Source organism: Zootermopsis nevadensis, unplaced genomic scaffold (assembly GCF_977971745.1).
Source record: "Zootermopsis nevadensis isolate Lab colony 2312 unplaced genomic scaffold, Znev_1.0 Znev_ptg000011l, whole genome shotgun sequence".
NCBI lineage: Eukaryota > Metazoa > Arthropoda > Insecta > Blattodea > Termopsidae > Zootermopsis > Zootermopsis nevadensis.
The window spans coordinates 6,746,784-6,773,490 of record NW_028259143.1 but is presented as its reverse complement, the minus strand read 5'-3'; the positions used below and the strand labels follow the sequence as shown (position 1 = coordinate 6,773,490).

Sequence of the window (26,707 nt, the reverse complement as noted above, 5' to 3'; positions counted from 1 at the left end):
AATAAAAGTAATTGTTCGTGATATTTCTGAAGACGCAACAGTGCTGCCAAAGTATATTTTAAACTTTAGATTATTATCGATAGTCACAATGGATGTTTAAATGCGTCGACACCAGATGGCTTTAAAGTTGCAAATCAAATCCTGTTGAGGTGGGGGATTTTTAGTAATTGTGATATGGGTATTGAAAACTGAAAAAGTACAATTATTTAATAGAAACTAGTAACATTTTACGTCACCAAACAGACAATGATTTCGAATTTTATTACAGCAGAGATATAATGTTTCGAACTAACTCGTAGATCGCCTCCTTGAGAAGCTGAAAATCGCTTAGCCAGTCAAAAAATTCCCTGTGTAATTAATAATTTGTGTGCATATCTCTCTTATGTATGCATCTCGAGATTTAAAGTCGGGACTACCAAATACGAAGCAGGTGTGCTAAACACTCGACCACAAAGTTCAGCCGCATTTCAACTTCCTTGATTCGATTATCCTAATATTATTTTTTTAGAACAATTACATTCGAAATCAGAGTTGTGTACATTTACTACGAAGATATGCAGGACAAATAATATTAGTAGTTACCACTGCAGTATGAAAATAACTTTGAAATGATTTATGATCATAAAGCGCTGATATTCTAAGCGTACATCCTTCCCTTCTCGCAGATTGTCCTTCGTATCTGCGAGGAGAGACATTCCTGTTTCAAAGGTAAGAAAATCCTAATAAAAATACGTCCTTTTTATCACAGCAAAGTTCTGCATCGCAATTCGGCTGACTAACACCCTCAAACAAAAACTTCACAGTTGTTCAAGCAACATCCTGTTATGGACCAAGCAGTTTCCGCCATCCCTGAAGCCTGACACTGTATTCCACCCTCAGCACGTCACAATCCCTCTTGCCTATGATCAATGTTAACACTCTCCTTCCATATCCCTGCTCCATCTAGTAGCCGTTACATCCGGCGGAATAGCACGCTGTGTTCCCATACGCCTGATCGACACGTTTACACGAAGATAATGTAAGTTTATGTAACGACGCTGAACGTACTAGATACGATAGATAAACTGTTGCAAAACAAACATCCGACTCGATTATCCTCGAAAGCCAACATAAAATCCCAGCCGCGAATTAAAAATGTAGGAAATCTGTTAGTAGACAACTGGTTTCCGAACAGAGGCTTCGTCTAGGTGTGCCTCCTGAAATGTTATACTGGCAACTATCATTATACACAAGGACTGATAATTATGGGTTTTCCACAGCATAATTTCTGTAGCCCGATTTGTAATTATTTCAAATTTGCCGGCCCGGATTATCCTGAGAAAAATTGAAGATTCCGTGGTAAGGGAAACGTTATTCTTTTGTTCTGTTAGAGGATAATATAAAACTCAAAATTCTCTACTGAAGATACACACATATAAACGTGTATAATTAATTTACTATTTACCGCTATCCTGTGCAAACAGATGGCATCAAAACTTCTCGGAATTAACAGTACAGCAAAATCTTTCTGGAACAGAAACTACATTAAACGGAAACAGGTTTGTATCGGAAAATCTACTTCATCCCGAGAATATAGAGTAGAAACTTATGTAAAATTACAACATACGTAAGCAGTACGATGCCGAGGCGAAAATAAAAAGCAACATATAAATGTTGTCTAAATAAATATTTATTTATGTGTGTATACTTCTGTTAGATGCTGTTGTTTCTGCTGTTAACGAAGAACAGTAATGAGACAAATAGAAAGAATTAAGACCGAGCATTGTCAAAATATGTACAAAATTTGCCTACTGTAATAAACGATTGAAAACAAGTAAAACGAAAATAAATTTAAAAACAAGACCTGTACTGCCCAGTAACAACGTAGTCGAAGTAATTAAATAAATTGTGCAATATATATTTTTGTTTTGGAAACTTCCAATTTTCTCTCTCTCAGTGTAACAAACTATCTCCACTGCACAGAAAATCTTAAGAATCTAACAGACGCTAATTTGGTCAAGAAATTTCCGCCCCTTACGAAACCCGAAGGTTCACATATCCAGCCACTGAACCCTGAACCCTAATCTGGTTCTAAACCGGATACAGTGGTGAGCTGTTGAGAACACGATAATGAGCCTACGGATTCCACAGACAAAGATTTCTTGGCCAGTTCATCGACTACCAGTCTCAAGAACTTCTCTTCGTGATGTCATTTACATTTGGAATAGAGACTTTTTCTGCAATATCGGAATTTATTTCCTTTTTAAAAATCGATCTAAGGAGTTTATGTCCACATTTTTTATGTATCTATCAAAAGTTGTTTGGCTCACACTTTATTTGGAGTGGGCCCCATCACAAAGGAAACCACAGCACTTATTCCTTCACAGGTTAGATCGTTAGACACTCGACTAAGGATTAGACTCGTAACGGTAACCACCTACTTCGTTCTGAAAACACCGCGATCATGTCGACTGTGGGCTAATGCACCGTACGTGCTCTTCCTTTGTTATTATTGAAGTAATGGTTACCGTTTTGTAAACCCTGTTCTATGTTATCGGAGATGGTGCAACGTACAGTTAGGCTGTGTCACTTCCGCATCACGTGACAGAGTAGAGTTCGTTGCAGTAGACAACCGAGTGTGTACAACCAGGAAACTGGTTTCCAAACGGGAAGAGATTTCAGAGCACAATGTTGGTCCTGCTACTGATGAGAGAATGAAGAGTGGAGGAGAGACAAGAGAGAAATTGCCATTTATTGTTAGAAGGAAAACGTTGAGGTGGAATGACCAGCTCTTCCTGCTTCACGAGACTAACACAAAACGTCAAGATCCAGTTGTTTTGTGAAAATATGTACAAAATCAGAGACTGGAACCACAATCAAACTTCACTCCTGGAGCCATTATATGCCCAAAAGCGTTATTCACGCCACACGAGTCAAAAAAAGCTCTACAGCTACTGTTTTCTGTGCATCAGCTATGCATATTTTCCACATCTTATCAATCGTTCCTCGCGGATGGGTCTTAATCATTTCTTGCGTCCTTGAATCTGTTCTAATACAATCCTTATCGACTTTTCCTCCGCATGTACGTGTCGATTCGTGGAACTTCCATTTAACCTGTAGCAACTACTGGGGTCAAATAAGTTGTTTTGGGTTTTGACACCGTGTAGAGACACTTAGATGAAGGTAGGTATCAGTGCAAAACAGAAACACTGATCATATGCATGCTAAGTATATCGGTGATTCATTATTGCCATCAAATCGTAAGCTAAATAAATATATCCCCATCGCCATGTTGTTTTATAACTACAAAATAATAACATTTTCAGACCTTGATGTGACGAAGACCCTTTGGGGGACGAATTTCACCTACATAAAGATTAAAAATCCAGTTCCTACCGGAAGGGCAACGCTACGAGTTTTCAAAACAAAGATCAATTAGTTGATGATGTTCAGAGGAATAACGGTTGTTTATTCTGAGAATCACACGAATAACGAAATACATATATACACCCTGCGGCCAAAACAGAGAGTTATTAAATGTTAAACCACGTGGTACATGCAGCTACTATATTGCTTTAAAGAGTTAATCCAACATACCGTTTCAAACGTCTGATTTTAATAGTCACGTATTCACAATGTACAAACCGGCTTGAAAGTAAACCAGTCCTTAATTTTAGAAGCATTTTATTATCTTCGCATCGTCACATTTTGGGTGAAATTAACCAGAAGCCAAAGACACTGATTTTATTGATCATAACTGTTGCAATTATGGTAAGAACTAAAATTAATAAACTATGGTTCTGACGTAATCTAAACGGCCCGTTAAATAGGCTGGCTGCATGATAACTGATACTGCAGACAGAAGACGGAAATAATAATTGGGTAGGTCTTCCAAACGAGATATATAACCTGTAAGCAGCACAGACGAACGGCCCCAAAACCAAAAATATCTTGTGGTATATGAGCATTTCTTCAGTCCTCCCTAGAAAATGTCAAGATTTTGTTCGAACTTCTACCAGATTACACGGTTCAAAAACCCATAAAACAGCCATCTTCAGACTCGCCGCCTTGAAAACCTCAAATCCTACAGAATTATTTTGTACTACTGTAAAGCATCTGAAGGAATTCGTAGACAAGAAGCCTTGTTACGTGAATTTAAGAAACTGCAAGCAAATCCTAACCTCCCAGTTCATGACGACATCCCCCACTAGTTACTGCAGAACGCCTTCAAGCTGGCAATTTTAAAATCAAAATTACCTGTGCAACAAACTGGGCCGAACTAACTCCTCCTTATGTAAACAGCCATATAAACCCTCAGAAATTACCAACGGGACAAGACCTTCCTCGACAAACATGGAAAACCCTCAACAGGATCGGCCATGGTGTATTCGCAGACGTCCTTAACAAATGGGGAAAAATTCAAACAGCCAACTGTGACTGTGGTGCGAGTCATCAGACCATCAAACATATTGTACAGGAATGCCAACTGAGGGCATATCCAAGGGAACAATCGGACTTCCTCCTAGCCTCTCCACCAGCACTTGGATGGATTGCCAATCTTGACCTAAAATTATAGTACTGTATTCTAGTATATTATATTTGCAATCTCCATCGTATTCTTGTATTTCATGTGTTGTAATATAGCCATAAGATAAATAAATAAAATCTGATGGAAATAGCTCATAACAATTTGCCACTCCACTGTTCTGTAAGAAGGCAGGTAAATAGATGACTGCATTGTGCAGTAAATGACGTTCGCGTCACCATTAACCATCGTTAACTCTTCCGTTAAATGCAGAAGAATCAACATGTTTCGTCTGCTGTTCTGACAGCAAGAGCGGAAATTTGAGAAATGCATCCCATACCAGCAGAAGCACTCGTCTCTGGATATGTGACAAGATTATTAACAATTCCATACACAGCATGGCCGTAATCACAGAATCAATTACAGAAAAGATAAAAGGCCGACAAAAAAAACATAAACGAGAAATTACCAAAGAGTGTGAACAATAAAAACACAGGGAAAAATAAGAGAGCGATGAAAGGGAAGAACAAACCCAAGTTATTAAAAAGAAACAGACACAAATAAGAGAACAACAAATAAACAAAGAAAAAACAAACAAGAACAGAAATGAAAAAAACGAGGAAAATTACAGACAGAAGAAAAAGAGAGAGAGAACCCGAGAAAGAAAAACAGAGAGGACAAAAGAAAACAGAGAACAAGGGCAAAGGAGAAAGAAAGAAAGGAGATAAATACACTGAAACGGCCATATACAAAGCAGACATTACGACAGCCCTTGGAAGAAACCTGGTGTGTAGCTTGATTGCAGCTCAATACTTAGGTTGCCACATTTAACGACAACAACGAGGCATGTCTTGACTTCGCTTATGCTGTGGGCCACCAGCAAGGCCGAAACCCAAGGTACTCTTACGTCTAAAATACGAAACACGAATTTTAATCGCTAACCATACTGTTGCTTTATGGTTCTTCGGTCACCTGCTTCTTCAGAAACACGTCCCACTCATCAGACATGAAGTTATAATGGCTTAGTCTGAGAGACCGAGAAATAGACAGATAGTCTACGGCGAGAATCGATTCAGAGATCCTCCAAAAGCCAAGCACATGCGTACGACGTCCCGTGTATGTTATTATGAGGTGTTTCCGCTGTTTAATAGAAACATATACTTCTAGCCTGAAATTTTGTTATGAAATATTAGGGATTTCCTTTTATTTCACATCAACATACGATTTTCATTTTTAGTTCACTTTCCTTATGTTAACGGCGTGTCCCTGTCTGCTAATGTTATCTGCTTCCCCGGCTAAACATGCAATCGATAGCTAAAGCCATAGTCAAACAAGTTTCGGAATGTTAACTGTTTTATCGTTTTGCACTAAAGAAACTTCTCAGATGTTACTTTAGACATTAAACGCTGCAAATTCAACCACACATATTATAATTCACCATCACGTCTTGTTTTATATGGATGTGAAAACTAGGTCTTTCTTGGTAACGAACGAATATACAATGCGGATGACAGAGAATAAAATTGGTCATGATATTAAATCTTAGTCAGCAAACAAACCGGGGGCAGGCAACGTGGGAGACCTAGACATAGATGGGATAACACCAGACTACTAAAATGGGTCACAGAGAAATAGAATTTTAGGCTGTGGATTGGATTCAAACGGCTCATGACGGTCAAGTGGCAGAATGAGAACACGGTGACAAACTTTACAGATAATAAAGGAGAGGAGTTTCACCATTATCTAAGCAACCACCAGCTTCTCGGTTACACTGTCCAGTGTAATTTTAATGTCAATATGTGCAGGATGAGGTGAATTTATCCGTGTGCATAAGCAAGATGCAAAGACGTATTGAAGAAGAGAAGTATAGATCCACGGATTCGCAGTGTATAAATGCAACGTTTAACATTTATAAAAGTGGTTCGAACATTTTTAAAGATTAAAGGAAAGAAACGACAAGATTTGCTACAGCCGTCGCTAAATCTCTAGTTTATATAATGTATAAAGAATATTTCAAATATTTAAGCTTTCTTTGCAAGAAGAACGTCTGTTACAAACGTGCCTTCTAGTAAGAGACATTTCATGATACGCTCAGTTAATCGAAAATGTGTTTCGGCCCGAAGTTACAGTCTATTAAGTTGTTTCAACAAAGCTTTACGAACATCGACACCATTTTCTTACATCACAACATTTAATAATCAGAACATTATATTAATATAATTTGGTATTTAATTTTACATAAGGAGTTTATACTGTTTTGTTGAGTTCTTTCCTTTGAAGCCCGCCAATATACTAAATGCGGCACATTCAAGTTCAAAATACGTCGTGTCAAATCACTGACGTGTCCTTAGTAAGGTGCAGCCAACGCCCCATGCTTCTGAATATGTCTCCCCACCCCACCCCTAGCCATCGCTAACAGCCAGTAAAAGGAGTCGGGCTGCAACCAGCAAGTCGCAGCTCAACTCCTTTGTATGTACGAGTATCTTATCAGTTAAGAGTCCCACAGAAACTTGTGCATCCATCCGATGAACTGACGACCGAAATACGTTATGGACGAACTACATTTTGTTCTAAATATGCGTTACTGAACAACTAATTCTGAGCAAACTCATTTAGAATCTAACAGTCGTATACCAGGTAAAGAATTACACTCTTTTTAGAAACCGAAAGTCCATTACAGTTTTCACAAGACGCCGCAAAGCACCTAACGTGCTGTTAGTCTTTTACTTTGAGGGGCTGTAATAAGATGTAATTATGAAACAATACAGTTTACAACACACGATGAAACATGAGAAAATGTCAATAACAGTATCTGAACCTCCCTTTCGTTCGTACTGTAAAATCAATACTTTAAATTCCAGTGGAAATTGTATCACCTTCGTTATTAATCAGTAAAACTGTTTTGTCAACAAGCTATATTCATGGGTTTCATATGATTCTGAAAACAAACAGCAAATATTTCTCTAAACAACGTTTAACCAATCGAACTTTGCAATGGAGAAGCGAAATATTTTCTCTGTGTTAACAAATCAGCTTTTACATTTTATTAGACGTGCTTTGGTTTCAGGGGGACAACCTTCAACATAATTAATCGAGAATCTAGATAATCAGAGCTGTATTACAAATTATGGAAATCTGAGAATTTATAATTCAGCTGAACCAGGAGCATGGCTCTATTTTTGGATAAACCGACACAAATACGTGGCGGCTGAAATCCTGAGCTCAAGCAATGAACGATGAATTGAATTCTTCAGATGAAACCGAAAACCGAAGAGAGACAATCACGTATGGGCAAACGCATTTCAAAACCGCTTCCAAAACAAACACATGAAAATTGTAAACTTAGCCCGAAACAACGTTGCTACAGGAAATAAATCCAATATTTTTCGTACACGAACTTACACATTTTACTTTCAACAGAACTAAAGAACAAGAACACAGAGTATATGAAATAGCAAAGGTAAATCAATAAGTTCATGTCTCATCAGAATGCAGGGCAAATTTACACTTATACTGGCCTACAGATAAACACAAATTCATTTTAAAACGTGGCAAAACTTCAGATATTTGGGAATGCCAATGACAAAATCACGTTCTCCCGGGAATTAAGAGTGAATTAGCTTATGGGAATGGTAACCACCACTCAGAATCAGATGGTAGTCTTCTGTCCTCATGATTTTCTAAAAGTTCGAGACAATGATTGACCCATTAATGGAACACTACATAGTACTGCTGTAATTTCTGTCTTCCCGTCACCAGTCTAAACCGCAAAACTTAAATACATAAAACACAAATTCAGAACGTAGTCGATTCTAAAGGGTTCTGACGACAGAATATTGTTGGACATGCCCATCGTCTGGTATTCTAAAAAAATTACTTTTCGGAAACAGGATATGTTTTCGTCCTCAGGTGTAGGAAACAAGAACACCATCCAGCTGGGTCCTTTTGAAAGAGCTAATCTCAATAAGTGCACCTGTGATTGAGGTTAGCCTTAATTAGTTCCAGCTTTCCAAATGTTGTCTGTTTTTCAGAATATCAGACGATGGACAAAGTACAAAACCTCAGTACGGCCTGATCCAAATTATAACATAGTGATGAGGACAATATTTGTTTCTAAAAATGACGAAGTAACAGGACCACGGAGAAAACTATGACTATATAATGACAAGTTTCAACTTTATGCACACCATGAACTATTATTTGGGTGATAAAACCGAGGTAATTGAGACACAGGAGGTATACAAAATGTTGGTGGTAAAACCTTAAGCATGCGACCATTTCGAATAGCATATGTAGGCGTAAAGATGAGGACAATATTAAAATGAATACTTGATTAATAAATTACCGTGTAGACTGGATTCATCAAGCTCACGATAATGACGCTTTGGTATCATAAATGTCAAAGATTTCTTAACTAGCTCACCATACTACTCTCACCTTTTCTACAAGAATCAAACTCCACGTAGTTGGTTGTTAGTCTTATGGCCATAATTAGATACAACTTTGGACACCAACGGATCAAAAGGATAATAATACTCCGTCATATTTATTAAATTAAAACAGCCTGATACTTCATAAAAACCTACACTGTTACCAGCAGCAACATAATCACATTGTCAAATATCATTAATGGCTTCCACCGCAAAAGAGTTACAAATAATTTTCGTACAACGAAGTCATTATATCCCCAGAAACCGTGTAAACAAGCGCTCGTACAACTGGGCGGGCAATATTAAATGAAATTATGTAATTAAAAGCGGGTGTTGGTAACTAACCCGTAATAATTGGAGCAGTGGCGCGAGGCTCTTACACAAACGAAGATCGGAGTTCAGTTTATAATGCAACAGCAACCAAATAATCATGGGCAGCGAAAAGGCTGAGGAGGATTGCGGGGGGAGGGGTCATCACACAGCTGCCTGTCCTCATTAAACGCACAACCAAGGACACACGATCCAGGAACTACGAAGCCATTCTATGCAGCGAAGTCCCCCTCAGTCGTTACGACATTCATCTTCTTGCATGAAACCTGGAAGTCCATCGTCATTTAATATTGCTGTTTTTTAAGTATTACATCGTTCATCCCGCGTTATTACGCTGGGTCCTACAGAAGGGTCTAACCCAAGTCCCTGGTCCGGGGTCCGGCACTATTGGACCTACTAGCATAGGCATTTTCACCTGAAGACGATGTCAGAGCCAGCTCCCGAAACGTTTCAGAACAAGTCCAGAGCAAAGCAATATTAAACGTTCCGTCCAGTGTGATGTCCATTACTGTGTTCAAAAGAGCTCGCCAATGGAACATATCCTAAGTCAGACAATTCCGGCCACATTCACTCCCTATTCTATTTAAGATACCCTCGAAAATTTTCCTCCAAGTGGTCTCTTCCCTGCAGGTTCTCCAACTAAAATGCCGTATGTGTAGTTGCTTATTATTTAATTACCTTCCAAATTACTTACTGGATCAGTAGTCATATCCAGAATGAATCAGAGTTGTCGATCTCCACGATAGTTTAATTAACACATTCAGATCCCATGAAAGACCGCCCGAGGTTATGTAATAAAATGAAGCAACAAAATGCACGTACCATCTGTTGGTAATAAAACTGTCAATTTTCAGAAGCTAAACTCAAATACGTGGTCATGAAAGAGACACAAAGCAAGCAAAACAAATGTAGAGAGATACATTTTGAAGACTGTAGTAGAAGGAGGGCGTATTATTTGTGAAAACATCTTCAGTTGTCTCAGTTCTGAGATGAGCATTCCAGAGTCCATTTCACTGATAAATTCTGATTACATTTCACAGCCACAAACATTTGGTATTCTACATATACTAGACCTAGCAATGTATCTCAGTTGGTGTGTCTTGAATTCAAATGCATTTCCAGCAATGGACGAATTGTTCAGCGTTTTCTCCTAGTACTTGAAAACAGATAAACTGATTTCTTCTTAATCGAATTTCAAAAATTAATAGATGTGTATAAAAATATGATAGAGGTTCAGTGTTCATCACCCCGAAAACTACTCCATTTATTATAATATTATTGGGCAAATTATAAAAAACTTCGTATCTTTATGAACAGCAAAATCAATATAACATCAAAACAAACTTTTTTCAACCGCTATAGATATGTCGTAACATGTTACAGCTTAATTAATAAACTAATTAACTCCACGAAGCTGAGGCCCCTTTGAGAAGCTGTTAGTCGTTCCGCTTAATTCCCAGTATTTATGGAACCCGATAATTCATTACCGTGTTCACAAGGGCCCACCAACAGACCCTATTCTGAACCGCGTGAATCCAGTCCACATATTTATATTTTATGTTCTTAACCTCCATTTTAATATTATCTTCCAGCTACGCCTAATCATGCAGAGTAGTCTCTCCCCTTCACGTTTCTCGACTAACAATATAATTAAGCACGTTTATTAAGTTTGCAGCGCAGTCTCTTACGAAGATTATATTTAGTTGAGTTAATAAGACATTTTATCGCATTCAGACTTAAGACGTTTGCATTATTCTTTGGTATTGACTTCTTTCGAAGATATTCTTCAGATCAATTATTTAAGTTCGAATCTGGAGTTACGGACAACAATTTTCGATGGGCCAACCCCAGGCCCACGAAATCATAAAACATGCCTGAAGGGCTCTTTATTCGGTTAACAATGTTTAATCTAACGTGAACGCTGAAGAAGTTTCAAATAATGTACCAAAACAATTATTTCACCATACGTAAATAATTAAACAAGATGAAGAAACAACAAAGTGCCACACAATAAATCAAAACCTTTTTGTTTAAATATCGGGATCCTCTTAGCTCTGTTTTACACCGCAATCCAATAGATGTGACACACCGAAATTACATTCATTACTACCAGACAGTATTTAAACGGAAATTCCTTTATATCGGCGATATCTTGGGCTATTTGTTCCAAGCTTAATGCACACAAGCTTTCAGTAACCACGAAATGGTGTTACTAACACACCATGCCGATTAAACGCATCGAAATGGCGAGTGAAGTACCATGATGAATCGATATTATGATCTAATTGTATTTCTTGCTCAATATAATCTATCCCTAAAGAATCTATGGAGATCGTAAAAATATATGAGCTCGTAAAACCTAAGTTGTTACAAGAAAAACTAGTAAAACAGAATGTTCACTGTTGTAACCGATTTCCTGCAATCCGCCTGACTGAACACCGCCACTCAGAAGCAGATGCACGTACAAACTAAAGCAAAACATGGGACGTACTGCCCCTGGCGTCGGTTTGTGTTTGTACGTTACCGGCGCTAATGATGACCAATTCGAAGTCAACGTGATGATGAAACGAGTCTCGCGTTTAGGAGGAATGCCAACTGACTGATGAAAGAAAACAAGGCTATTTTATTTTAAGTAAAACAAAAAAAGAGGACACTACTTACACATATCGTATTTAACTACGTAATCGTTGTATAAGATTTGAGGTTTTCACAGCGGTGAGTATGAAGATTTCTGTCTTCTGGGTTGTTGCGCTGTGTAGTCTGGTCGATGTTTACCAACGTTTCAGAGGTCATACTGCCTGAATCGCCCTGATGACGGAGGCAGTATGACCTCTGAAACGTTTGTTAACATCGACCAGACTATATAGCGCAACAACCCAGAAGACAGAAATCTTCATACGTAATCGTTATCCATTATAATATTGTTCCAAAGGCCAAGTTTCCTGGTTCCGTAAAAGAAAAGTTTTTTTCTTATGTCATTATTTCACAGCTTGTTTCCATGGTGGATGAAATTTCATGAATGCTGATTCTTCGGTTGTCCTGAATACGCTGTCTGATCTGACCTTGACCTCAATAGATTACAATCTATGGTAGCCGAGAATGCCCATCATCAGAACTGGACTCTTTTCCTTCCAATATTTACACCCATTCGTAAACTTCCCTGTCTCACACAGTTATCGCTATATTGCACTGTCATTCTTCCATAAATTTCATTATAATTTTCATACCCACTGATCAGAAAAATCATATCCCAAACCGTTTCTCCTCTTCTGGTTCGTTCTAACAAAAAGCAGACACGTGATATTTAAAACATCTCAGTATTATCACTATCCAAAATCAAATAACAGGAGAGCGGTTCGTACTGTTTATATCTACAATTTATTTCAATGCTGCCAACATCACTTTTGAGGTAAACTAAACTGTCTTTAATCTAATAAAACTAACTCCCTGGTGGCAAAACCCGTAGGTTCAACACCGACAACACCAGAGCCCGCAACCGTCTCTTATTCTTTAATATCTGCAATTCGGACACGCTGTCAAATGGCATTTACAGTAGCCGGAACAAAACTGTGCATTTCGTCTACGTCACTAGCTTGCGGGTGGAAGGAAAACGAACGCATATACTACGTAAACCAAGACATTACCGACACTGGAACTGACATAGGGAGCTACAAAGTATTGCCGCTGGGCAATAATGTTTATAGTATGGATAGAATGTGCTTATCTGCCACTACTCCCAAGAGCTCCTATCCCCGATTTTTACTTCCAACAGACGTGAAACGCACAGATTCGTCTCGACTACTGTACGCACCACGGGATTTCAACACCTGCATAACGTAACATAACATTTAATATTTATCCAAATACGTCGCTGATTAGACTAATATTAAATCGAAGGAAATTTAGTATAATAGCTACGTGGGATAAAATTATTTTGTTCGGTAACATGAAAATAGCAGTCCTAGGTAATAATAAAACAGGCCTATTCAAAATGGCAAGCGTCTGTTAGGCCACCGATAACATCCCGAACTCACCACCGCCTGTACGATGAATGCACCACCCGCTCCTACGTTGGGAACATTCTCCTGAAAAGCAAACGAGAAACATTCACGATGAGCGTTGTAAATACACAAGCGGACATGAATTAAAAACCATACACACCTACACAATAAGAGACGGATAAAAACAATGCATACAACAGGATATGAAAAGAGTGTACGCACCACACTTTGATTTAAATGTTCCAAAATAAGAAGTCGCCCACCTCAACTTATATTTCTGATTTTAATAACTACAACTTAATTTTCACAAATTTTGAACAAAACCTGGGACGAAAAACGCCCTGTATCGCTTCAAAGCCACTACATCTCAGATAATAATCTACGGTCCTCACATCTCTAAACGGCACTTTACAAAAATGACGATGTATTTTTCTGGTTTCTGACACCACGCAGACTCGTAGATAGACACCAACGTTTCGGAGAAACGTGCTGTCTCCACCTTCAAGGTTGATGTTAGTTTTCGCCTCAATATTCCATCCGGAACACCAAACATTTAAGCTGATAAAGGAATCTACATATCCAGATTCTTATGGTCAGGCCGCCGGTGGCATAATAAATCTGACGTACTAATCGGTTCTTACCAGAAGCTGGAACCTTAAGTACAGAGAAACTACGATGTTTTGACATGCAACAGATGATATGTGCCTAACCAGAAATTCATTTTACAGGACTCCCAAGCAATATATTATACCAAGCAAAGAGCAAGCAGTTGATTAGTCAAGTTCGTATTAAGCACAAATCCGGCACAATGGTAAACAGCGTACTTTAAAATACGTCTCACAACCTCTTTCCATTTAAATTTAACGACTTCTTCTCAACTACACTGGTTAAACAGAATCAAAAGGCATGATGATGGACACACTGGGATGTAGAAGGAAACTACAGTGGACAATTTTAAAATACTACCCTAACAACAGTCTATGGGCAAACCCCAAACCCACCAGTCACGATAACCAGCTTCAGGGATCAGAATCGAATCCGGGACTTACGAATACCAAATGGGAATTCAAACCACTTAATCACATTTTGCACAGACTTATCTATTTACCATTCATAAACAACAAGTTCTTATCACATCTAACGCTGTATAACGTCAAATGTTACAACGTCGTTGTTAAATGATGTATAAAGAATCAAATCATATTCTAGAAACACTGCAACATACAGAATCACCACTTGTTAAGAAACTCTGCTATGGACGTCTTACATTTTATGCACTGTTGCACTCTTTCAAAATGTAACTGGTTGTAAATCGCCCTGATGACGGGGGCAGCATGACCTCCGAAACGTTGGTGGACATCTGCCAGACTACACGACGCAACAACCCAGAAGACAGCAAATCTTCAAATGCACGAAGGTTAGGTAACGTTTCTCATCCAAACAAGCCGTAGCAAGTCTAGTCTCTACGTTTGGTGTTAACAAACATAAAAACATATTTGGGTATACTTCCCTGGCAGGTGGCAACCGGTTTGGGGATCCATGCGTCATGAAACACGCACAGAGCCGGGGGATCGTAATAGACAATTAATGCAACAGTTGGATTTTTTTGCATCCGTTCATCTGTTATAGCTGAGAGGCATTACTACACCACGTCGATCCGCGTTCAGGCGCCACCTGAACTGGACCTGTGTCTGAAATTGCGGCGGGTCTGCAGGTGCACAGGTAAAGCGCCAGCACCCCCCCGAGTCGACGTTGGGGCACGCCTTCTGGATAAAACTGTAAGAAATTAGTATGGGTCGAGATACAAGTGTACTTCAGAAAGAGGGGTTGTTGGACCAGGACGTCGTGGTGTTTGCGTTCTGGAGGGGTGAAAAATGCACCTGTCCCACTCAGGGGCATCATTAAGAAAATCATTTGCTTCAGCCTACAGAATAACTCCTTTATCCTTCTCTGAAATCTGAACGCGCAGCAAAACCTCACTAATTCGGACTAATGGGAAAGGTAGTCATCTGAATTAGTGAACACATAGAACATACTCTAATCATTTGTAAACAATTTCAAGTCATATTCATAAAAAAAAATTGACAATCCAGCAACAAATGTTCGATCGTATCAGGACATACACAACGAAATGACAAAGAAAATTTATGAAAATGCTAAAATTCAAAACAAAAATATAAGCAATTAAAATTAAATAGAACAAGAAGACAATCCAACTACAAAGGATAGGACTTAATTACGTTTTATTTCACAAACGTCGCGTTAGAGCATATATCACTCCTACTAATGTTGAAAATAAAAGTTGACTTCTCTTGTTTAAAACCACACAAATGCATTAAATATGGCATCGCATATAAACATGTTTAGACGTGTCAGCAATAACGAAATTTGTACTGAAGTGTGAAACACGTGAAAAGTTTAAGCTCCGCTGACCTCAAGATGTCTGACGTTACAAAGAAAAGAACATGAAAATTAACATTCATGACAAAGAAACTTACGTGTCGTTACCTTCAGGAGTTATCAATTAGTTATCAGAAGAATCTGTACGTTATTTACCAACACGTTCACGTCTCAGAGCAGAGATTGATAAACAATGTTTTGTTCGCAAAACGTTAAATTTCAGTGAGATCAGTTAGGATGACAGTGGAAAACAAAAACAGTAGGTTTACTTAATCTGTTAATTTCAGACACACGATGCCGTTCATTTGTTTTTTTTAATTCTAAAAACCACATGAGTGGCGAATACAGAAGTAGATCCCACCTGCCATCATAAATTGTAATGAAGGAGTATAAAACAGTGCACAGCAAAATTTAATCCGGAATATTCTTGCCCTATAATGAAACCAAGACACAACTCACACCCAACATAACGCATAAATTAAAAAAAATAAACTTCTTAGTGACTCACTTCAATGTCCTTAACAAACTTATAGTTCACAATATCTATCCAAATATTATAAACGTGATAAACTCAAGGGCGAAATATGCAGCACGCATGGGAAAAATAAAAATGCATACAAAATTCGCTGGAATTTTTTATGAGGCCCAGTGGCGAGTTCTTGTGAACACGGTAACGAACCTTCGAGTTCCATAAATCGTAGACGATTTCCTGAAAAGCTGAATATAATAATCTTTCTCAGAACAGGCTACAATTAATTCGCCATACCTAACCGCGCTGCCAATACCTGCAACGGGTCTTCGTCTGCCATGTTAAACTGCAAAGCACGAGAGCAATTTAAGAGTGTGCAGTAGCTTCACATCTGGGAAGTCTTTACTCCGCAACACAAGTTCTTGCAGATCACGAATTCTGCCGCGGGCTGGCGATTGCGTGTCAAACTCAACATAAACATATTACATAAATGTTGCCAGCTTCAAGTTACCAAGTCAGGTACTAACAAAAACTTCTTACAACTTACGACGCCCATTTGCTCTTAGATGTTACACTATATATAATGAGATTATCAAGAACTATATACATCAGTATTCAAGCCTATAAAATTCGACACAGTTTACTTCGGAAGATTCCAATAATATTATATTTGTCAGACGTAAACTCGCCGATTATTTGTTTATAACTGCTAACATATAAAAACGTTTCATAAAGAATCTGTGGGTATGTTTATGATCTATCTCCATACAAAATTTAACACGCCTAACTAAAATTGCACATTAGTTATAGCTGTCAAAGCAGTGTCATGTTTAACATTCTTAAAATAATAAAATGTTTCGGCCTGCGTGACACAATAAGCCTACATCTGCCTATAAAATAAGGAAGACAGACAGAAAATGGACGAGAAACATATTCTATATGATGGATAAAGGAACGGCCCGAAGGCCAGTTCGTCTAGTCGTCTCTTCAAAGAATACCAGATGTTTCTTCCGTAGAGGAAAAGCAGCCAAAGCGTGAAGTTAACCATTTACTTTCACCAATGTCTGTAGTAGATAGATAATCCCAGGGGTTTTAACGAAAAGTTCCCTCTAAACCTTCTTGACACAGCGTTTATTCAGACAGACAACTTTACATATGAAGATTTCTGTCTTCTGGGTTGTTGCGCTGTGTAGTCTGGTCGATGTTTACCAACGTTTCGGAGGTCATACTGCCTCCGTCATCAGGGCGATGGTGAGTATGAAGATTTCTGTCTTCTGGGTTGTTGCGCTGTGTAGTCTGGTCGATGTTTACCAACGTTTCAGAGGTCATACTGCCTCCGTCATCAGGGCGATGAGTATGAAGATCTCCGTCTTCTGGGTTGTTGCGCCGTGTAGTCTGGTCGATGTCCACCAACGTTTCAGAGGTCATACTGCCTCCGTCATCAGGGCGCAACAACCCAGAAGACGGAAATCTTCATACTCACCGCTGTGAAAACCTCAAATCACACAAACTTTACATTTTCACAAACTGCTCATACAGTTGAGTTACTTGATTGACACATTAAAAAGTTGAATAATAAGGCAATTCCGTTTTGCTTAATCGTTACCATTACGCTATTAAACGGTTACTAATACGGGCCAGTTTTAGCATGGTCAGTTCGAAGACGAGTTTTATTTAATACGCCGCTGTCTGAAAATGTCGTTCTTTTTCTGGGTTCACAGCACCTCATCCACAAAACACACACGAGCTAAATTTAACGTTCTGAGAACGACTGTTTGAGGGCCATGAAGCACGCGACTTCCCCGCAAAGCAGTCGCTAAACCAATGAGACGGGCGTAATAATAAATACAATCGAGACAAGACGTTTCCAGAACTCAGTAGGGTGTGGGTAAACTGGAATAATGTTAACTATTATTGGGCATATATACCACATAATTATCCAAGTAAGGTAATAACAACTCAGAAACTTCGAACCCAAAACACACCTGTAGCTAATACGGCGTACTTATTTTTCAACATTCAATAAACGAACCGAATATGGACTTGCCTCAAACCAGTTACGGCCACTCGCAAAGTTTCTACACAATCAGAATTGCTCAATATGGCAAAATCATATTAAAAATGCGTCTCATAAATCCTTAGAAATGCGGGAAATAATTGGGATTTACTGTTTTAATAAAAATGTGGTAAGATTAAATATGAGAATCGCCCTGATGATGGCGATAGTAAACACCTGTGAAACGCCGGCCAATTTCTGCGAGACTATACGGCACAACACCCACACAGACAATAGTCTTCTTACCGCCATTCTCTTCAGTCTATTTGTTACGCAAAAACTCATCACCAGAGAGATGTATTCTGAATGCGAGGTTTCAATGGCAGAGTAGCTACCACCATGATGACTTTTATGACTCATCAACAAGCATTTAATATCGCAATAAATTCTTCAGGTAAATCAAATAGACAATTCAATAATACATAAAAACCCATCATAAATATCGAGTAAACGCCCATCCCCAAGAGCAGCGTTCATCTGAAGCATGTCCTTACAGTTTTCTTACTACAAACCAATTAAACTTCCCTCAATTGACAGCATTATAATTTAATTACACTTCACAGAAATTTCAAAGGGGCTGTAGACCTATATATAAAAGCATTCTGTCAGATACGTAAACAGGCCGACCACATCAGAGCAATGATTGAGAGCTTCGACTCAAAGTAAGCTGGGGGAACCCCTAGTTCGGCAACTTGGAAGGCACTTGTGCCGACCGAGGGCACCCATTGGAAGGGGCGAGGGGGCTGATGTTCAGCAGGCCACCCGAGGCTGTCCCTGAAAAGACCACGAAATCGCCACAACGAGTAGTCTGACCAATCGGCTACAATGACTGATGTTTTCCGTGCTTTACCTCCCAAATAACGGAGGCCTTCAGCCGAACTGATTCCCCCCACAAGTCGCAACGGCCATCGGCCAAAGCGATCCCGCCCCTTCTGGGTTCAAATCCTAGAGATCCATCCAACCAAAATCCTTCTCAGAAGAGACAAGTTGCGTACCGAGGTACCTCCACCCCCCATCAGCAGGAACAGACAAAATCACCCTTAGCATAAGCACACCCCCGTTTACGTTGTAGGCACTGTTTACAATTTCAAGCAACGCGATTCGTACCCAAGAATGGCATTACCTAGCAGGGGACGATGTCTCGCGTTAAACAGGACTCCGCCCTTAGTTAGGTTTTTGGTTGGTTGGACGTGAACAGTCAAAGCTCCATAAACCAGGTCATAAAAATGTCATTAACAAAGACTACGGACCGAAAACAGAGGCGCAAAACGACGAACTACATACAATATTTTTTTCTAGCTTTGAACACCAAGATGTCAATAGGAAGATATTATTAAAATTACTATTAAAAGTATAGATGTGGACTAGATTCACGTGGATTCAAAACAAGAGCCTGTGGCGTGCGCTTGTGAACCTTCAGGTGGGGAATTCTTGTCTCGCTTCTCATGAAGGAAACTTCTTGATGGAACTGCTTACACATTGCTTGTATCACAATATGTTCAGTTCAGTTCAGTTTCAATCTTTCCTTGCCTGAAAAATCGTAGGAACGTTTGATTGTTCGTTGTTTTATGGACACTAACTCATAGCTCTTTACGAGTTTCACGTCTTAATTCCAAGGACCACCGAACGTGACAATGTAGTGTCTTGTCAAGCATACAGCGCACTCAAGAGACGGCGATAAAGAAGTATGGATCTCTTCTGGACTGATTATCAGGGAAACACCAAAACACTCAGGTGTCGGGGATTCGCTCAAGTAGCACTTTGTCCACAAAAAATCTCACATGGTCTCGGGTGTACTTGGTTATTTCGGAAGCAAGAAGCCATCGTCAAACAGCTTAACTGACCAAATATTTGTGCACATTAAATTAAAGGAGCAGACAGCGATATTCACTAAGATTTTCAACACATTCCTCGCCTTTTAATGGAACCAGAAGTTTAATTAGTGTGTTCACAACAGCCATGGACTCTATCCCCTGCCGCATTTAATTAAGATTCATTTTAAAGTACATTCACAGAACTCCAAAGTGGGTTGTCCCCTTATGATTTTCCGACTAAACTGTTGTACTTATTTAAAAACTCTCCCTTGCGTGCTATATGCCCCAACAATCTCGAAACTTGTTAATAGTAATTGAAGTAATGCTTAAGACGCCATGTTCAGTACTTTCAATGTAGTTTTTGACAATTAGGGCTGAAGATGTGAGATAAAACACGTATATTTACAAGCACAAAAGCGGGATAAAGTACGAGTACACTGCTTGATTCTTTTGTTTCCGGTTCAGTACAAAAAATCGACAAAACATCGCGGTGGAGTGATTGGTGTTTCGTAATCAGGATATACCAGATTTCATTCCGGAACCTTAGGTAGGCTATCATAACCGAAGTTCTTGATTTCCAAAGCGTCTGCAGTAAATAATAAACGTTAAAATATATCACAATCGGTTTCTATTTGCATATTTTCCAACTCATGATTCATCATCATACACACAGTCGATGCCAGTGTAATCGTTAATGATAAACAGCGGTTACTTCTTAAAGACAGACGAAGGAAATTCACTTTCTAGTAGATTCAATGATCCACAGAAACACATTTTAGGGTGTAGTTAAGGAAGCTGATACATTACATTCGCTGCGTTGATAATAAATAATTTCATCTCATCGGTAGGACACTTTGCGCTGAATGAACCAACATTCGACGTCACATTGGGAATTACAATAAACGCGTGGCATATTGGCGCCACTAATAGCAACCTGATCAAAATGCAGCACAAGTAGTACAAACTGTCAATTGCAAAGATTAACTGCAACCTCAACACGGAATAACAAATGCCTGAAATTCGAGAAAGAAAAATTCAGCTATGGTATGCGCTACTATGATTCAGATTCCAATAATGCCAACGCGAACATAAGTTATACAATTAGCAAAGGACAAGAGAATTCATTTTTGGAAGAGGAAACAGAAGAAAAGGATCACTGCGTTCTTTTATCGTAATTTTGAGGTGATTTCACTGGTTTCAAATAAATTCCAAACGGTGAATAAATTAATTCATTAATTAATTACAGTCTTTTTCTCCGAACCGCATTAAACGACTGATTTTCCCTATGGCCTATACTCTGAACAAATTAAACCAAAACTAGTAGAACCCGATATTTGACAAGATCACAAAGTTCCATTCACCTATTATCCCTAATACACACTTCCATAATACCCAATATCCTTATAAGCTTTGCAAGTTTCCCGATTTCAAAAAGGTTTCTCAACCAAAATTCTGTGTGTATTCCTTAATTCCCCGTCTTCCCATCGGACATATATTCTCAGCTTAAAGGAGCCCAACCAAAATAAAGGTAGTCAAATTATACTCAGTTTATCGTTGACCTCACAATTTGGGACCCAGCTTGCCCCCTCTATGCCACTTTTTAATTCTTCCACTGTTCCCTCCTACAGTCTTTCTATATCGTCATATGAAAACTGACGCGGGGTACAAGATCTCCGTTTCCCTTCTTCACAATCCCATATTTGTCTACCAACCTCCCACAGAAAGAGGTTTATCACGTGAACAGCTAGACTGAAGGCGCTGAGGGCTAACCTAAGAAATGCTTCTAGAATACGAGGCAACATAATAGGTCCAGCCATGAATTCAACAGAAACATAAAGAGAAAGTTATGGATAAAACTTACGACTCCTACTTTCTCCAAAGACACGCAAGAACGGAAGCTAACAAACCTCATGGCCCTGATGATAAAGGCAGCAAGGACCTCTGAATCGTTGGCGCTACAATCCTGAAGTCACCATCTAAATACTTCCACCTCGATGTTTAAATGAAAAACCACACAAATTACGTGTTGACATTATATAGACAGAAATGGTTTACTAAATTGAGTTTAGTGAGGAAATTCGATACGATAGCATTCTTGAGAGCGAACTGGAAAGTGGGTATCAATCTAGGATGACGCTATCCCCAGAGGCCATGACAGATCAGTATCTGTTGGAAGGTTTCCCAACAGGAATTTCACGTGCTTCAGCGTCTAATATCCCCTTTCAGATGTGCGTGTGCCATAGAATACTTAAAAGTTAGATATCTACCACACCTCAAAATGTTTCAGAGCAATGTTGTATACCTAAGCTATACTCGTATGTGTGTAATATAAAATTTCTCTTGTACGATGAATCGTTCGGTTTGAGTTCCAGGTATAGTAGACGTTACACTGGATCAATACGCATAATAACTCTGAACACAGACTCACCAATACCAAATTTAATCCAAGTCCATTCCGCACGCTGATGGCGAAGAACTGATAACAGTGTCATGACAAGAGCAAATGGACAACGTTCAGTGTCGGAGAAGGGTCATTCCTTCACGGAACTAGGATAACCCAAGCATACTACAGTGCCAAGAAGTAAGACGAAACATTTAGAAGCAGAAACTCTGTAGTGTTTTCCTTGCACACTGTGATAATACCATTTCCAAAGACATGACAACAGTAAATTTTTGTATCTGAGGTTCTCGTGTCTGTGAATATGCCCAAGTCGGTCTTCAGTTGTAAAGCCGTGTGGACTAGTAGGTAGATACCTGAGCTCTAAATATGATACAGTAGGCGTCTCCGAAACGTCGGCATCTACTTACAAATCCACGCAGCAGTGCAGATTCCTTTGTACTTATGAAACTGACAACTTTCTGTCGAATGAAGAAACATTATTCTTAAATGTTATTTAAAAATTGGCTCATTCAAAAACGACAAGAATACATTTATGGAGAAACGTCCTAGCGACAAAGTTTTCCAACGTCAATAATATGTAAAATTTGAGGTTTTCACAGCAGTGAGTATCAAGATTTCTGTCTTCTGGGTTGTTGCGCTGTGTAGTCTGGTCGATGTTAACCAACGTTTCAGAGGTCATACTGCCTCCGTCATCAGGGCGATGAGTATGAAGATTTCTGTCTTCTGGGTTGTTGCGCTGTGTAGTCTGGTCGATGTTTACCAACGTTTCAGAGGTCATATTGCCTCCGTCATCAGGGCGATGAGTATGAAGATTTCTGTCTTCTGGGTTGTTGCGCTGTGTAGTCTGGTCGATGTTAACCAACGTTTCAGAGGTCATACTGCCTCCGTCATCAGGGCGATGAGTATGAAGATTTCTGTCTTCTGGGTTGTTGCGCTGTGTAGTCTGGTCGATGTTTACCAACGTTTCAGAGGTCATATTGCCTCCGTCATCAGGGCGATGAGTATGAAGATTTCTGTCTTCTGGGTTGTTGCGCTGTGTAGTCTGGTCGATGTTAACCAACCAACCAATCAACGTTTCATCGCCCCGATGACGAAGGCAGTATGACCTCCGAAACTTTAGTGAACATCGACCAGACTACACAGCGCAACAACCCAGAAGACAGAAATCTTCAACGTCAATAATACATAACACTGTGCATATATTTCGTGTACCTGGGTTTATAATTCTGCTGTTAGGTTAATGTACATACTAATGACCTCGAAACTGACAAAGGCAACATATTGTGCCAATCCTCTCAAATCGTGTCGGAGTGACTTTTCAATAATGTAAATTGGAGTTTTTATTAGCAGGTTTGGTGAGAAGAAATCACAGTGTGTGAATGTATTGCAAACGAGAGGACAGGAGCCATTAATTTTCGCAATAACGTAGCTAACCAAGGCCTACTTGCAGGCACCAGCATAGAGGTGTTAAAGACTCAGATGGAGAGAGAAATCGAGGTAGTGATGGCATCGCACGCATAAAGAAGCGAAAGGTGGGTTCACGCTACTGAAACAGCACTACTTTCACATTGCTACCACGTCATGACAAGAGTCCACCTCGAAAAACCCATGCCCAGTTTTCCAGGTCATGAGTTATTTATGATATAAAACTTATCTCAGTCTGAACTCAAGGTTCGCTGTGCCGTGTATCTCCACTGCCTTACAACAATAGCAACAGTCTTAAGAAAGTTACTCTCTTTCCCCAAGATGTCCGACAGACAGTCACATTACATGATTACTCTTTTCCTCAGATTCAGACAGGGATACAAACAGAAACAGAACAAAATCAACAAACTGAAACACATCACTGTCGGAATAAAAAAAACGAAGAGAAACCAACAACTAAAGGCCCCTTGGTTTATTAATTTACGCTACAATTAACTACGTAAATATATACCTATATTTAAACTTACGAACATTATTTTCGCTACAAAGAAGAATCAACCTTCGTCCGAGGGCGTCTCACGTAATCACCATCATTACTTTCTTGATTAAAATCTTCATTATTAACTACAGTAACTGCTGTACAAAGCAAACATTTTATTTGACACTGCAATAGTAAAAGCAATGCTATTCTTATGTTTATGACTGTACAGCAGCACACGTAGGAAAAACGCCGGGTGATTTTTCTGGGAGTCCGGAACGAGACAGATATTTTCCATTGAAATTAATGTAAATTCAATTCCGATTTACAAATTTACACACTTCGAACAGTTTTCATCGAAGGAATTACGTTCGTAAATCGAGGAATGGGTGTCGTTCATTTTCAGTGTCTTTCGAGCAGGCCCTAGTGTTGACACTGTGACAGGTTCAACATGAAAATTACATTGATACCATGCACAAATAAAAACAAAATGTCAGAAGATGTAAACAGTAGATTGAGAATGGCGTTTCTTAAGCCGTTTATTCACACAATGTTGTTTTGCGGTATGTCACTGGGTGTCATTTATAACTTACAGTTACAGGTTTGTCTACATCGACCTGTAAGTGTTAAAACATTGTAAGCCTGACAAACCAGCATAAGAAATAGACATGTTTGAGTGTGTTAACAGCAACAAGGCGAAAAAGTCTGTGATACATATGTTTATGTGCAAGTTTACCCAGATATGACTAACTTTGTATGTTTCGGTGGTGAATATGTCGATTCCATGACTTTAAATGCAAACCTCCCCTCAGCAACTATATTTCAAAGCGTTCGATATGATGTTTCCTCCCCTCTCACTTAATAACACAATATCTGTGAACAGCAGACTGTATTTGGCGTTGAGTTGGTGACTCGACTGATTTTTTCAAAAACGCCGGAAATTACAGTGTAGATACATTACCTTATCGTTATGATGTCTCGCTAAGTATTTCCATCTGCATTCCAAGTTCAATAAAGACACTGAGGGGACAGTATTTTATATGCTTCTAATAAATTTATCAAATTAGCATTCCGGACACAAGACTCACTGCTGCGAAATGCGCTGTAACCGAAGTCATGGTTTCGTTTTATTGCGTCTTATTATTTGTTGGCGTTATGCATTTAAATGATTTTAACTTCACCGCGTTCGCTCAGTTGACACATCCACGTTTATAAACAAATTTCCCGCAGACGATAATTATCGTGTAGACACACACGCCTAGCAGCATAACATTGACTTCGTTTCCTTGTTTCGGCATTCAGAGCAAGGGTTTTGAATGTTTACGCTCATGAAACCTGCGCCGATCATTTCCGATGCGTACAGTACAACCAACTATGCTGTGTTCATTTACAGAACGTAAGTAAATAAAGACGAGGAACAGGGACAATAAATAACTTGTCAAATTCACACGACGGTGCTTAAATCGGAGCCCATATAAACTCAGGTGACGGTAATTCTCCGGCTCTCGACATACGTTTGTCGACACACATCCTGAACGGACCATAGCACTGCCCTATATTACAATTCAGACATTAAAATTTATTTTGTAGTTCTTTCTCAAATCAAGCAAAGCTGAGATTTCTTTTCTGGACATTCTCCGTAACTAACAAACTCAGAGCGGATCAGTCCTTCTTCAGATGCTAGTTCAGTCATCCAGTCGGGGAAATACCCTCGGTCAACGTCGGCATCCTGTACGACCCTTCGCACTGTTCATTTCGCAAGTCATTCTCGCTTCATTACCCGCCGCTTATTCTCAAGCTTCTAAGAGCACGACGTAACCCCAGGTTGACATCTTGAGCGGAACTAGCATTCGCAGGACTGCGGAACAAAGGTCGAGGTCATTGATTCTAACGGCGCGCGTCGTCATTGCCATCAGGCTGTTGCCGCATGGGTGCATCACCTACACCCCTGCCCACTTCTGGCACTAAAACAAGACAGGCGACTTCGTTCAAAGATGTCTTCTTGGGCAATCAGCTGCGTCAGATGGTAGAAACGTCGGTGTTTTGCGACCACCTGAAACGGATGATTCTCCGAGAAGACTGGAGAGTCTGCAAGTTCCCAGGTTCCATCAGAATAAAATGTCTGGTTGGGCCGTAAGTCATTTTTGCACAGCAACTTTCATTGACTTTAATGACTTCAGAATATTCATAAGGAGTTTTAAATATTTTCCTAATTGACCAACAATCGTGCACGCACTGGTGATATTTCGTTTTCAGTCAGTTGGTACAGAAGAGGAGAGAACACAATTATTTCAAAACATGGCTGTCTTCTGGGTTGTTGCGCCGTGGTCTGGTAAACCTTGGGTGAACTTCAACCAGACTACACGACACAACAACCCACTAGACAGCCATCTTCAGAC

The 26,707-nt window shown here is 39.4% G+C and overlaps 1 protein-coding gene across 4 annotated transcripts in view; it reads right to left on the bottom strand.

The window, feature by feature from the left end:
* LOC110828084 (uncharacterized) overlaps positions 1 to 26,707 on the bottom strand; it is a 232,730-nt gene that overhangs the window by 14,384 nt on the left and 191,639 nt on the right. For 3 of the 4 annotated variants that reach the window (XM_022060405.2, XM_022060404.2, XM_022060406.2), the window contains exon 5: positions 13,299 to 13,349. The exons of the other annotated variant lie outside the window; for it this stretch is intronic. In XM_022060405.2, coding sequence (XP_021916097.2) covers positions 13,299 to 13,349 — 51 coding nt within the window. The remainder of the gene's footprint in view (positions 1 to 13,298; positions 13,350 to 26,707) is intronic. 4 annotated transcript variants of the gene reach the window in all.